This window comes from Aricia agestis, chromosome 19, assembly GCF_905147365.1.
Source record: "Aricia agestis chromosome 19, ilAriAges1.1, whole genome shotgun sequence".
In the NCBI taxonomy this organism is placed as follows: domain Eukaryota; kingdom Metazoa; phylum Arthropoda; class Insecta; order Lepidoptera; family Lycaenidae; genus Aricia; species Aricia agestis.
This window is the reverse complement of record NC_056424.1, coordinates 13,533,045-13,548,235: the sequence shown is the minus strand read 5'-3', so window position 1 is coordinate 13,548,235 and position 15,191 is coordinate 13,533,045. Positions and strand designations below refer to the sequence as shown.

The following is a 15,191-nucleotide window of genomic DNA, read 5'->3' as shown; positions in this document are numbered from 1 at the left end:
CTATACTAGCATATTTCATATATTATCCCTTGGCAAATTGCGTTTATCGTGGATAAGCGAGGGTGACATGGGTGTCGGGAAATTAGTCTCGGCACCTCGGGCATGGTGTTAAAGGGGTGTGAGGTGTTCGAGGGGTAAAAGCGGCGTGAGGTTTATGAGAGGGGTGAGAGGGGTGTTTGTACGTGTCTTCAGACAGCACTTGAGTCAATAGCTCTTGAAACTTGGAATAAGTTTTGATATCATAAAGATGCTAGAAATCACGACTTGGCTTTTGTACACTGATAGTAAAATCTAAAATATATGACGACCTCTGTGGCTCAGTTGGTGGGCTAATGGTAGCTCAAGCCGAGGGTCGCGGGTTCAAATCCCGCCGACGGAACAAAAAGTTTTCAAAGTTCCTGGGTTATGGATGTGTATTAAATATGTGTATCATATATAATAACAATCTTAAATATATGTATAGTATAAAAGTATTGAATATATTTCCGTTATCTGGTACCTGTAACACAAGTCCTTCAGGTACTTACCACGGGGCCAGACTGACGTGGTGTGAAGCGTCCATAGATATAATAAGAGATTTTCTTGAAAACATGGTAATTCTTATTTCATAGATCTCGCCATAGAACTCATACTCATACATATATATTGATCTAAGAAATATCCTTTAAATTTTCACACGTGCAAAACATAGCGAAATTGGATCATCACACCATATACCATGTTCTGATCTATAAATCATTATCACCACCATAAACCACCACCCACCACGAACCCACAGCCAAGATCTACCAAAGATCTACATGGTCACACATCCCATATATGGGGGGCGCTCGCGCCGCGCCTTATATGGAAAACGCTCACTTATATCACGTTGCTAGTGCAATCTTAAACCTGTTACAATAGTGTTAAAGTTGAGATTATCGTGTGTGCCTTTACACTATAAGAGTACTAAAATAGTACCAACTTAAAGAAAGTAAAAGTACTAATTGAAATGTATACCGTATAGGTTCTCCTTTGCATAAAGGCTGACTACAATTATTGACTTTAGAGTGCAGATAGAGTTTATTGATAGTATCAGTTTAAACGAATTGAAAAACGTAGAGACTGGAACTGCCAAACATGTAGAGCAGGGGTCGGCAACTACTTTTAGATGGGGTCCGGATACTGAGGGAAAATTTTAACGAGGTCCAGAAAAAAACACTCTTGTCCTATGTAACTTAAAAATATAATTTTAATTAATAAAGGTGTTATACGTATACTGTCCGTATACCTCATGTGTATTAATTGATACTTGGTAATCGGTATAATAAAATACATTGCAATATTTCGCGGTCCGAGATTCGACCTTTCGCGTTGCCTACCGCTGATGTAGAGTTTTAAACGCGAAACACTTACAGGGTTTCGTAACTTCTAGCAGCCCAGCCTTTCGTTTGGCAGCTACAGTAACTTTTTACAGATTTTAGTAATGTCATCTTCTTTCAGCTTCTCGGGGTATTTCATAACTCCTTGCAGCTTTTTCTAACATCTAAGACGTTTTCATACGTAAGTGCAAAAGATTTCATAAGCTATAGACCTCATAATATAGTTATGTAGAGCAGTATGGCGGGTGTAGTGAGAGCGGCCCTTCTGCGCGGATCATCGTGACAACGAGTTTGCGATTCTGTCGCCGTAGAGCTAGCTAGCATGATATTACATAGTTTATACGTGGGAGAGCCATGCTTCGGCACGAATGGGCCGGCTCGACCGGAGAAACACCACGTTCTCACAGAAAACCGGTGTGAAACAGCGCTTGCGCTGTGTTTCGTCGAGTGAGTGAGTTTATCGGAGGCCCAATCCCCTACCCTATTCCCTTTCCTACCCTCCCCTATTCCCTTTCTTTCCCTTCCCTGCCCTCCCTTATTACCCTACTCTCTCTTAAAAGGCCGGCAACGCACTTGCAGCTCTTCTGATGCTGCGAGTGTCCATGGGCGACGGAAGTTGCTTTCCATCAGGTGACCCGTTTGCTCGTTTGCCCCCTTATGTCATAAAAAAAGTCCCTTTAGAGGTTCCTATCTCAGGAATTCCCCAAGTTTTCACTTCAGGAAGAGGGTTCCGTAAAATCATTTAGATTGGTGTTTCGTTATCTCGCATAAGGAATCCTGCTCCGCCACGTCATTTCAGGAATTAAAATAGATGTTTGTCGATTCACAGACCTACCTGATATAAGCAAGCACACATAAGCAAGATCGGTCCAGTCGTATCGGAGGAGTTCGGCCACAAAAACCCAGGCCACAACAGTGATTTTCAACCTGTGGGTTGCGATCCCTGAGCGGGTCTGATATCTATACTAATATTATAAAGCGGAAGAGTTTGTTTGTTTAATCTCAGGGACTACTGGTCCGATTTGAAAAATTCTTTCAGCTTTAGATACTCCATTTATCGAGAAAGGCTATACTTTAGTACGCTAAGACTAATAGGAGCGAAGAAACAGGAAAATGTGGAAAAAACGGGGGAAATTATTTTAAAGGGGAAATTATTATTTAGCTCACGAACTACTGGAGCAATTTTTCTGTTATTTGGCACAGATAAGAAGTAGACCACGTGAAGGATCATAGGCTATTTTTTGTGGACTAATTTGTCTGTGAAATATCTGATTTACGCGGGCGAAGCCGCGCGGAACGTCTAGTAAAAATAAAGAACCGAAATTATAATTATTATTACAAGTATTTCAACGCTGGCAACCCTGGTGACCACTAGCTAAACTTCCGTAGTGGCCTGGTTTGCGGTTGCGCTATATCAGCTAATCACTCTGAAAGCTCTTGAGTCTCGACCGGAGTGGTCAGCTGGCTACATCATAAAGATTAGCGCTTGCATACTTTTTTCTCTTTATTTTTAGGCTTGTGTCGAAACCGACAATGCCAGCCTTAAAAAAACCTTTTTAGATCCTTCCAGATACGTTAGAAATGCAAAAATATTCCTATCACTTCTGCCCTTATTCCTTGTGTAGCACACTTTGGCTTTTTAGGATGAAGCCAAACGAGCGTAATTTGTGAGTTGTGAGTCGCAGAATTTCGGCTGGCAGAAATTCAGCTGCATTCAGTTTCATAGAAAATTCCCACTTCATTCACTCGCGCTTAATTTTGTGAGCCATGATTTGTGTGAAAAAATATTTACACGATCGAAATTCTGCGACTCACAAACTCACGAGTCACGACTCACAAAATTACACTCGTTTGGCCTCACCCTACTCATTGCCAGGCTTATGTCTTACCTAAAACTGGCCTTGATATCTACTAAACACATTTGTTTACCCTCAAATCCACTGCTGACGGCGTATAATGCAGGTGAGGCGTATCGGTCACTCGGGGCGTGTCCTGCCCTTCACAACAGGGTTGGAGCGACCTTTCACTATCTACCCGTGGCACGATATCTTTGTTTTTATTTTTTACCTAAATAAAGGCGTACCTAGTCACCTTGAACTTTTGCCATCCCTTTTATAAGCAAGTTGTTATCCATACCATCTTTAAACGAGCAATATATATATATATATATATATATATATATATATATATATATATATATATATATATATATATATATATATATATATATATATATATATATATATATATATATATATATATATATATATATAATTGGAATCTCGGAATCGGCTCCAACGATTTTCATGAAATGTAGTATATAGGGGGTTTCGGGGGCGATAAATCGATCTAGCTAGGAATCATTTCTAGAAAATGTCATTTACATCGGATACCGAGCAAAGCTCGGTCAAACAGCTAGTATATATATATAATTGGAATCTCGGAAACGGCTCCAACGATTTTCATGAAATTTAGTATCGATAAACTGAAAAATATGACTCTTCCTGACATCTGACATCTGAATAATAATACTACTATGTGAGCACCTAATTGTTTTAACGACCAGTAGATGGCGTTATTAAATAACACGAAGTCAATGAGTATTTGCTATACCGAGCAAAGCTCGGTCATCCAGGTACTTATATCTTTAAACGAGCAATTCTTGTATGTATATAATAGGCTAGATGACTATTTTTTTTTCGTATTGGTAATTGAAAGACCCTTAGAAAATAGAAACATCGTTGAAAGAAAGACTCTGATAGCTTAAAAATTCACCAAGATATGACAATTCAAACATCTCATAAAATAGACCTGCCCGAAACGCTCCATACAAAGTGCTACGAAAGACTGACGTCACTCTTTCGTAGTTTGTACGCATCGGAAGAGAACTTTGTTCGATAGGTATATTAAATATTGCGTTTATGAAAGTGGTTTCATAACAAAAGTTGCTTTTAATTTCATAAGTTATCGAATGGTATACAAATATTAAGAAATTTAATTGAAAAAAAAAACGACTTGATTATCCAACTTTGAAGACGCATAACAAAAAAAATAAAAATGCTATCGAGCTGAAATTTTGGATACACTTATTTTTCACCGTGATTTCTTTATTTTATTAACAAAATTTGCTGATCTTTGACCTTGTCATCATCCCTATTGGAATCTCGGAATCGGCTCCAACGATTTTCATGACATTTAGTATATAGGGGGTTTCGGGGGCGATAAATCGATCTAGCTAGGAATCATTTTCAGAAAATGTCATTTTATTCGTGTTTTATCGAATACCGAGCAAAGCTCGGTCAAATAGCTAGTATTATTAATGCGAAAATGTGTCTGTCTGTCTGACTTCATGCCCAAGCGGCTGAACTGATTTTACTAAAATTAGGTATGGAGATACTTTGAATAAATGGAAAGCACATAGGATACATTTTATCCCGGAAAATTTACAGTTGTGGGCGTCATCTAGTTAGTATTGTGGTACTATGTAAGTTCGCTCCTATTTAGAGCAAGAAAAGACCGAGAATCGAACGGAGATTCGATCGACGAGAGTTGTGCCCGTGCGGAACCACCTAAATGTCGACCGTAGAGACTAGAGCATGACAATGATCAATACAACGCGTTTTAACAATTCTACACGAAACATGATATTCTTATTGTCTTTTTTAATGTAAAACAGCTTTCATATTCCAGTTTAAGTATATCCAAAAAGGCCTTATCATCACGTGCGGTACCCTGGAAGCCTTAATCTGCAATCCCGTACTCTGTACTGCGAAAGTGCAACGACCCAAAATACTGCAGCGTGCTGCAGAGCCAAGCGCATTTTGACTTTCGTTCATTGTACTTTAACCACACTTACATAAACCTAAACCTCTTACTAATAAAATATTTTAAACAACGAGTAACTATAAAAGGTTTACTTGTCTCTATCTTGAATACTAGAGAAGTCACATGTCAGATACAGACAACGGACCTTCAAGTCATACGCTGCGTATAGCTTTAATAATACTCACTCCCTTACTGGGTGATGCCAAACGAGGGTAATTTTTTTTTTATGAAATTGGGGGCAAACGAGCAAACGGGTCACCTGATGGAAAGCAAAATCCGTCGCCCATGGACACTCGCAGCATCAGAAGAGCTGCAGGTGCGTTGCCGGCCTTTTAAGAGCGAATAGGGTAATAGGGGAGGGTAGGGATGGGAAGGGAATTGGGCCTCCGGTAAACTCACTCACTTGGCGAAACACAGCGCAAGCGCTGTTTCACGCAGGTTTTCTGTGAGAACGTGATATTTCTCCGGTCGAGCCGGCCCATTCGTGCCGAAGCATGGCTCTCCCACGTATACAATTAATTTTATACGACTCAAAAAATTACGTATACACGTAATTTTGTGAGTCGCAGAATTTCGGTCGCGTAAATTATTTTTCATACAAATCATGACTCACAAAATTATGCTCGTGTGAATGCAGTAGCCAGTAGGAATTTTCTATGAAACTGAATGCAGCAGAATTTCTGCCAACCGAAATTCTGCGACTCACAAAATTACGCTCGTTTGGCTACACCCTAAAGCCATCGCCATTGTGTAGACGGCGGGGTAATGGTGTATGATGGTGGACGATTTCCAGGCGTGGCGTGCAATTAGCGAGTTGATGTTGGCCTGCAGTGGGCCATCGTGGGCCATTGTGTACTGGCTACTAACACACACCATACAGACGATGCGACGTTACAGTTATAGTTCTGTCCGTGTCTGTCAAGCGACTTTTATAAAGCAAAATTGGCTACATAAAGCACAATCGAGAGATTATGAAGATTATGGACAATCTTGGGCCAACGTGGAGATGGGGCATTACTTAACAGACGAGCAAAACACATTGTATATAACTATCACGTCTGCACATACAGTATAGATCTTTTATTAGTAAGGAGGTAAAATTATACTCTGTTGGAAACTGTATACACCATATGGTCAAAGAAACATGATACAAGATTGGTCTAATTAGTACTTTGGCGATCATGTGGCCTGTGGGTGTTACATTTTATTTGTAAATTTTTTAACCGACTTCAAAAAGGAGGAGGTTACATGCAAAGACTTCTATTTATAAATAGTTTTTGGTTACATGTTGCTCTACCAGTTTCAATTAATGTTTGCCTTTGCACTAAAACGTCTTAAAAGATTTATCAAAATTCACTCATAATTATTAACCTTATGCAGAAAAAAACAGTGGACCAAAAGTATGCTACATCAAAATGAGCATTTCTCAAGCAAAATGAAAGAGAAAGAAAGTGACTGCAAAATCTAAATCATAAAGTAAATAAAAGCTCCACGCTACACGGTCAAGGTCCCGGCGAGGTCACAGAGCTTTCACCGAGCTTCTCATTTGTATCCGCAGTGCTTTTATTACTGCGATTTTGTAATTAAGAGCTTTGGTTAAGGGTTAATTGAGAGAAACTTGAGATTATTTGTGTGTTTTGCGCCATAATATTTCTGGCACACTAGAGAAATTAATTAATCCTTCGAGCGTGGATTCTTGGTAATCTAAGTATTGTTATTCTATTGTTGTCGCGATCACCGGTGATATTATGGGGCTTGATAGGTTATCCGACCAAATAAAAAAGTATCAGTAAATGTGTGCGTCATTTTGCAGCCCCCAATCGGATGTACCGATTTTGATCTAGTTTAATGTAAATGTTCAATTGTTGGAAAGTGTTCATTTGGCTTTACTTCATAGTTCATCATCAGCTCGCTCGCTTGTTTTTGATTCGTTAGGAACCGCTTAATAATAATTGTACCCGCCCCAGGTAGTGTAAAGACTCCTCTGCAAATTGGGTCATGATGAAAAACCATGATTGAAATTATTATAATATAATCTATAGCATTCAGAAATCAGAATCGACGTCGATTACTACTGTCTGTCCGTACTCCGTATGTCAGTCTGTTTGTTACCGCTTCACGCCCAAACCGCAAAGCCAATTTTGCTGAAACTTAGTATGAAGATACTTTGAGTTTCGGGAAAGGATCTAGGACACTTTTTACCCAGAAAAATGTACAGTTCCCGTGCGACAGCCGAATTTTTGCGCAATGGAGTTGCATGGTATCTAGTTCTTCCTATGTTTATTCATCATCACCCAACCTAGAGAGGACAAGTATAAAGTTTACTAATTGTTGCAACATAAAATGTTTAACGATGTCGTGTTAATAATAAACAAAACCCACGGCAGTAAACGTCTGAAGGCTGCCCCGAAATACTCCGGATGTGAGTCAGGGAGAGCTACACCTGAGCGATCGCTGATAATAATTAAATTTTATGAAACAGATTGTTGTATGGGTTTTAAGAAGAAGAATCGATATAAAGAGTTGAGATACACATGTTGTCTTACAGACCATTTTTAAAGTAGGTATACTTCGCGGAATCCTGGGGCTTTGCGCCTATGCGAAAGTGCATTGATTATATACACTGTATAGACTATAACCTAAGGCAGGCAGACATGGAATCTCACGATTATTATAAGCCCACTGGCCACTCCTCGTTGGCTATCCAGCAGCGATTCTACCAAAGGCTTATAAGCCTTTGGTAGAATCGCAAAGCAAGTCACAAAACGTTGTCCCCTGTTTCCTCCCTGGATAATGCTAGTAGAGTTATAATTTTTTTCCTGAATATCTACGGACACTAATACAATGTCCCTATGTTTTTTTTTTTCATAATTTAATTATTAAATAAGATGTGAACTTTCAAAAACCCAAAAAAAATGGCCAGATTTTCCGCTGTGTTCAAACATCCAGAAAACAGATTTGGCTAGATTATACAAAAAAAAAACATAGGAACACAGCTTAAGCCTTTCTTTAATCTTTAATGAAAAAAGTACTTAAATCGGTTAAGTTTTGGAGAAGGAATCAGGGGACAACGAATCGTTGATTTTCTGCAGTTGTCTCTATCGCGTTCTGCGGTATAGGCTTGAGGAAAGGGAGACAGCTATAGATATTACACGTACTTTTTTTTCATTTCTCTAGCCTCTTAATGATGCATTAATCAAAACTCGTGTGAACAACCTCGTATTTTCACCATATTTCTCCTATCTTTATCAACAGACGGAAAGTCGGTAAACATAATAATATGTTACATAACGTCCCTACGGCATCGACTGGCGAAGGGCGCCCGAAATAACCGTGGAAGTTGGAACCGTTTCGCAACGCCGCTCCAGTATCATTAGCGTTAGCAGACTCTTAATGAGATGTGGTTCTAATGTTGCACTTTATTACCATCCTACGTCTGTAAAGGTCCGACACAACTGGTGAGAGGTCAGGCGCAAGACTGGCTTTTTACATGCCCATCCGACGTATGGATAATTTTACTTGTCAGACAATCAGGTGATCAGCCTCCATTGTCCTAACCAAACTTGGAAATAACAACGCGTGGTAATCGAACCCACGACCTCCGATTCAAGAGCCACGCTCTAAACTAAACCACTAACCACGGAGGGGCCAATTAATTGCTGTCCTATGTCTGTAAAGGTCGGGCACTTTTAAGCCCGTTGTACACATTGGGCCAACGCGTTTAGCCAGCGCATTGGGCCAACTTGTAGAGGCCTACTTGGCCATAAGTTGGGAGCGACATTACTACTCTACTCTACTCTACACGTTGGCATAACGCACTGGCTTAATGCGTTGGCCCAATGTTGGTTCAATGCGTACTTGCGGTCTTTATGTGACGTTTACATTCAGCCCTGTTGGACAGGGAAGTGCAGCGCATGCGCTGCCATCCCGCTGCCGCTGCCCGACGCACAGTGTTTTAGAAATCCCCAAAATCGGACATGACTAAGTTAATGCAATAAGTCGATGGCGTCTTATATTTCAAATGCAAGAGTAGAACTCCCGTGTGCGCATTTTACTTCGTTTTTGAGAAAATCAATTTTTAAATTAGTCATTTTTTGACTCCCTGAAAACGAAATTCTTTTATTTAAATTAATTACGAGGGTTTGTAAACTTGCTACCCAGTTGATTGGATTGATCATTAAGAGACACAAATTTTGTACTTTATTTCATTCCTACAATTCAAGTAGTTCCTGAGATTTTAATGTTTTTAGATATTTAGACTTTATTTTTTTCTGCTTTCCTATATAATTTCCGCACCTTCTGTCAAAACTGAAAAATACTTTGGTATAGCCTTTACACTACAATATTTTTATTTTTTGTGAATCGCATCTCATACAAGAGATTTACGAATTTCTAATTTTTATTCGCGCCTTAAAAATTTTAAGAGCAAAGTTTCATCGAAGTGTTAAAAAAATATCATGTGTTAACATGTGGACAGCATTTTTGACGACCAAGGTGATGAAGAATAAAATATTATATTATTTGACTGATTTATTATTTGACTGATAAATAATTGACTGATTATTTAAATTGTAAATGTTTTATTATTTGACTGATTATAAAAAAAAAGAATATTTGATGAAACTTACCTCTTAAAATTTTTAAGGCGCGAAAAAAAATTAGAAATTCGTAAATCTCTGGTATGAGACGCGATTCACAAAAAATTAAAATATTGTAGTGTAAAGACTATACCAAAGTATTTTTCAGTTTTGACAGAGTGTGCGGAAATCATATAGGAAAGCAGAAAAAAAATAAAGTCCAAATATTTAAAAACATTAAAATCTCAGGAACTACTTGAATTGTAGGAATGAAATAAAGTACAAAATTTGTGTCTCTTAATGATCAATCTAATCAACTGGATAGCAAGTTTACAAACCCTCGTAATTAATTTAAATAAAATAATTTCGTTTTCAGGGAGTCAAAAAATGACTAATTTAAAAATTGATTTTCTCAAAAACGAAGTAAAATGCGCACACGGGAGTTCTACTCTTGCATTTGAAATAAACACACCGGCAAAATTAGAGGAACATAACAAAATTTTCATTTTTTTTTAAATTGTTCACTGATTTTTATATATTTATTTATTTATTTACTAATTGATTATTAAAAAGAAATTTTATATAAATTTAGGGCATAAAAACGTTAAAAATAGAAAAAAATCAGCAAAAATAAAAAAATTAAGAAAATCTTTGAAATTTCAGTAGTAAGTTTTTAAGATAAATTCTCCATTTTTATTAAAGAAATGCCATGTTAAAAGCGTGTAATGCCTTCTATGGATCTCAAGAGGGCCTGGATACGCCATTCCATGCTTGCATTTTAATTGTCAATCATTTCCTGTGGGATATTCTCCTACTCCTCCACTAGCGTTAACTCGAGCTCCTGGACACATTTTGGAGCTGGAGTTTTAACTCGTACCGTTCACCCATTGATGTGCCACACGTTTTCAATCGGATCCATATCCGTAGACCACGCTGGCCTCTCCACCTGGGCTACGCCAGCATCGTTTAGGTAATAATGCCCGATTTTCTTACTCTATGGACGCATATAAAATTGAAATTACTACCTAAAACTGTGTAAAAGGCACACCATGCAGTTCCAGGATGTCGGTGCTATAGCCCTGTACTGTCAAAGTACCATCATCTATAATCATCAGCTCCATGCGGGCTCCAAATCATATGCAACTCCAAACCATTACGAAGCCTGCATCATAGGCCACTGTTTCCGGTAAGTTTGATGGCCTGTAGCTTTCCTTATGATTTATCCACATTCTTTATCGCCTGTCAATACAATGTACACAGAATTTGCTCCCATCACTGTACAGCACAAGATTTCACTCGCTTGTCTAATTTTGATGTTCACGCGCAAATCTTAGCCTGGCTCTTCGGTGTCCTGTCTCAAGTTTTGGTGCCCTTGCTGGCACTTTTGAGTTTAATTTAACTTCTTTGAATCTTCTTCTTACTGTACAATCACTTACACGTTCATCTTGGACCTGTTCCGACAGGTTTCGTGTCTGCATAGCAGTTTGAGGTCGATTTCTTAAGTTTTGTTTCCTTACAAAATGGTCATCCTGAACCATTGTCACCCGATATCTGCCTTATTCTCGTCTCCGAACGTAAGATCCAGTCTCTCTGAAGCGTTGAAAGTTACGATGAACCACGGAAGCCGACACACGTAAGGCCTGACTGACCGAACGGTAGGTGTGACCTTTCTCCATCGTGGTTACAACTCTAGTTGTCGCAGATGCTGGGAAATCACTAGTTTTGTATCTAAGCAATGTGTTCTTCCAAAAACCAAACAATCAAATGAGCTGAGCACACCTTGCACCCCGCTAAAACGCCATTCTTATCAGGAACACTTACAACGTCAATAATCGAAAAACACTTATTAGGGCATAATTGCTATAAAAACCTGTCAACTTGCCAGTTTTGTTCAATATTTTATTTCTTGAATGAGCTTAGAAGCTATAAAAAAGGCTTTCAGACAGCCCGACCCACTTGAGTTCAAGTTATGGCCCTTTTTACCTATGTTCCGCTAATTTTGCCAGTGTGTGTATAAGACGCCATCGACTTATTGCATTAACTTAGTGATGTCCGATTTTGGGGATTTCTAAAACGCTGTGCGACGCGGCAAGTATGTAGAGGGCTGAGTGTAAACACTCACTCGAGTCGTTACTGCCACAGAAGTATTCAGGGCAATGTTGCCGCGGCAGCGCGAGAAGCAGCGGCAGTGGCTGAATGTAAACAGCCCATATTCAGAACCCACGACGAAACTGGCGCTTTTTTTATAAACTAACAAGATGAGAAGGTCATGACAACAATATCAACAATATCAACAAAATCAACAAAATACTGAAAGCTAAACAATGAAGTCAATGACATTATTTTTTTGTCTATTTTAACACTCTGTAGGCGTGACAAATGTGGAAACATATTGTGCCAAACAGATTTCTATTCCTAAAAGTCTTTAGCAAAGCTATTTAAAATTACTTTAAAGTATTTTATATTTACTCATGACTTACCGGTTAACCCATCAATCCCCAAGGGGCAGCCGGCTGCCGCATAACCTTTGAAAATCTATGGTGTCTGTCATACCCACGATGGAATGCTACTGTACCTTTTTTTTTTGCTGAAGGTAGGTCAAGTAGCCCTGATGTCACTGCGACCCTTGAGGATCTATTGTGACTCCTTCGCATTAGAGTACCGTCCCCAACCCAATGCTGCTCATAAATTGAATGATGTGGTTGGGGTTGGTGCCACGAATTTCCTCGGTGGATGTGTATTCGTAGCAATCAAGGTGTCTGTTCCTGCTCTGTAGTAGAGCAGGGCAGTCAAGGAGAAGGTGTATAGGTGTTTCATCCTCCTCCTCGCAGAATCTGCAAGTCTGTACCTTACTTTAGGATATAAATATAATTGTCCTCTATGGCTAATAAGTCTTCCCGTTATTCCCGTATGGCTTACGCTGTAACATTTTTTTCAGGAAAGTCTTTAACTCTAGAATGCTGGCAACATTCCAACTGTGTTGTTGATGATGATGATGCAAGTGACAAAACCTCATGTAGATGTTGTTAACATAACAATAAAATTAAATATTCATGTCATTGGTCCAACAAAACAGATACCATCTCCGACCTAATTTAAATAGTTTAAATTAATTGGCTCCAACTATACAATGTTCCGGCCCATTTGGTCCATCATTGTTTTGTCTATGACTTCATTTACGAGCAGTTGGGTAAACATTGGTAAAATAGTTGTTGTTTGAATTTTATGGATTGTTTTATTAGTGTATTATGCATATTTAAGTCAAGTAGCCTAGTATTTATTTAGGTTTGTTGATCATAAAATCTTTAAAAACATTAACAAAATACATTATAGATATTTCTTATTGTTATAGCCACAGTATTCTGAAAGGGGTTTAGCTAGTAACAAGTTCTTGGAATGTAATGGAGTTCAAACATAAACATGTGCTAAATTGGAATGCTGACTCAGCTGATCAGCTCTAAACACTACTGTTTAGCTTTATTATGATACACTTGTATATTATTTGCATGATGAATGATGATAAAAAATACTCAAATTATGTTGCCTTCATTAGGTTAATTTAAAAGTGTGAAATAAGGAGACCCTTTACTTATAACTTTTGAAGCATGCATGTTTCTGCTGCTTAGTGATTGTAAGTAAGTATACTGTATAAATAATAACTGCATATTTTATAAGGTCATGGGCTTACAGATAAGCAAGGGTCATAATAGCAATTTATTGCTTTAAGTAGGATTGATATTTATTTATGCAACATTAAGAAAAGTGTACTAATGTATGTCATACATGATTTATATGATATAAGATGATTGTCAAAAAATTAATGGAAAAATAATACTATTATTTAATTTTGGATATTTGAACAATGTATTAAAAGAGTATTTCTGATAACATAGTTATCATTTATTTAGCCTGATTGTCATACTGCATCTTTATCTAGATGACAAAAAACTTCTTGTATTTTACTTTCAAAAGTTTAGAGCTACCTATCTACTACATTAATAATTATACTTTAAGCTCAGCATAGCAACAATTTACTACAACAATGGTACAGGGCGCTAAGTGACTAATCTTAATGAGAACTTACAAGGTTATGACTAACGAGAGGGGACTCTGAAGAATGTCCAACAAAATAATGTTATAAACTCGATAGTTTTAAGGCGTCGTGACCAAATATAGGTGTTTCTGTATTGTTCGTAAGCTAATAAGGCGATGACATAATTCCTCAAGGCGATAGTAAAAGAAAATAATAAACACAAAACTTTACACCTACGTGTATAAACTTTGCCATTTCGTAACTTCTAAATGACGAATACGCTTTTATAGGTGATATAAGAACTTCAAATCGATATAAAAATAAATGATTTCGATCTCCGCGGTAGAATATTGTGTTATCCAAAGGAATTAATGTGCAATCTAAAAATATCTAACTGCTCACCTGTTGAGCCACCGGCTCCAAAATGCTCTCGATAATCTTAGTGTGAAAAACTGGCATGGTGGTCGCTTTTACACGATAATTACATTAGAAAAGTAAATAAAAAGTTTGTTTATCACTATCTAAACAAAATAAATAAGCACAAAAACACAAAACGCGACCTAGCCGAGCGAAGCCAGAAAAACTCTGCTAAATTGACAGTGACAGCTTTTGAAATGTCAATGTCAAGTTGCTGGTGTCAATCTGACAATGCCTTTTTTTTATTAAAAACGGCAATGTATTATTACAAAGGCTTATAAACTAGTGATGCGTATTACCACATATGTGATATTGCTATACTGTGGTATTACACATAGACATAATATATGGTATTACATAATCGATAAAAACCACAAATCAAAAACCCTAGGGTTAATTGACTAGTACATTAGACAGTACTAGTCATTAGACAGAGCATAATTAAACACAATATTTATTAAGGTTGCTTTAAAATCTGCCTGTTTTTAAAGTAATAGAACGCCTGATTTTTAAGAAAAACAGGTATAGTCTTTCAAGAAAGCGAAAAAATTAAAAAGTGGCAACATCGTAGTGTCATCCCTTTCAAATCAATCTAATAATATAAAAGAGAATACACTATAATGTTGCCACTTTTTAATTTCTTGACTTTCTTGACGGACTATAGTTACTAGACGTTCCGCGCCGCTTCGCCCGCATAAATTAGATATTTCACAGACAAATTAGTCCACAAAAATAGCCTATAGATGATATTTCACGTGGTCTACTTCTTATCTGTGCCAAATAACAGAAAAATTGTTTTAGTAGTTCGTGAGATAAGCCCTTTCAAATAATTTCCCCCGATTTTTCCACATTTTCATCTATTACTTCGCTCCTATTAGTTTTAGCGTGATAAAATATAGCCTCTAGCCTTCCTCGATAAATGTGCTATCTAACACTGAAAGAATTTTTCAAATCTGACCAGTAGTTCCTGAGATTAGC

General features: G+C 37.7%; 1 protein-coding gene across 2 annotated transcripts in view; it reads right to left on the bottom strand.

Moving 5' to 3' along the window:
• Window positions 1-14,364, bottom strand: part of LOC121736338 (vinculin) — a 45,085-nt gene extending 30,721 nt beyond the window's left edge. For both annotated transcript variants that reach the window (XM_042127456.1, XM_042127458.1), the window contains exon 1: window positions 14,199-14,364. In XM_042127456.1, the coding sequence (XP_041983390.1) occupies window positions 14,199-14,255 (57 nt within the window). In that variant the 5' untranslated portion in view covers window positions 14,256-14,364. The remainder of the gene's footprint in view (window positions 1-14,198) is intronic.
• Between the last annotated feature and the right edge of the window lie 827 nt (window positions 14,365-15,191).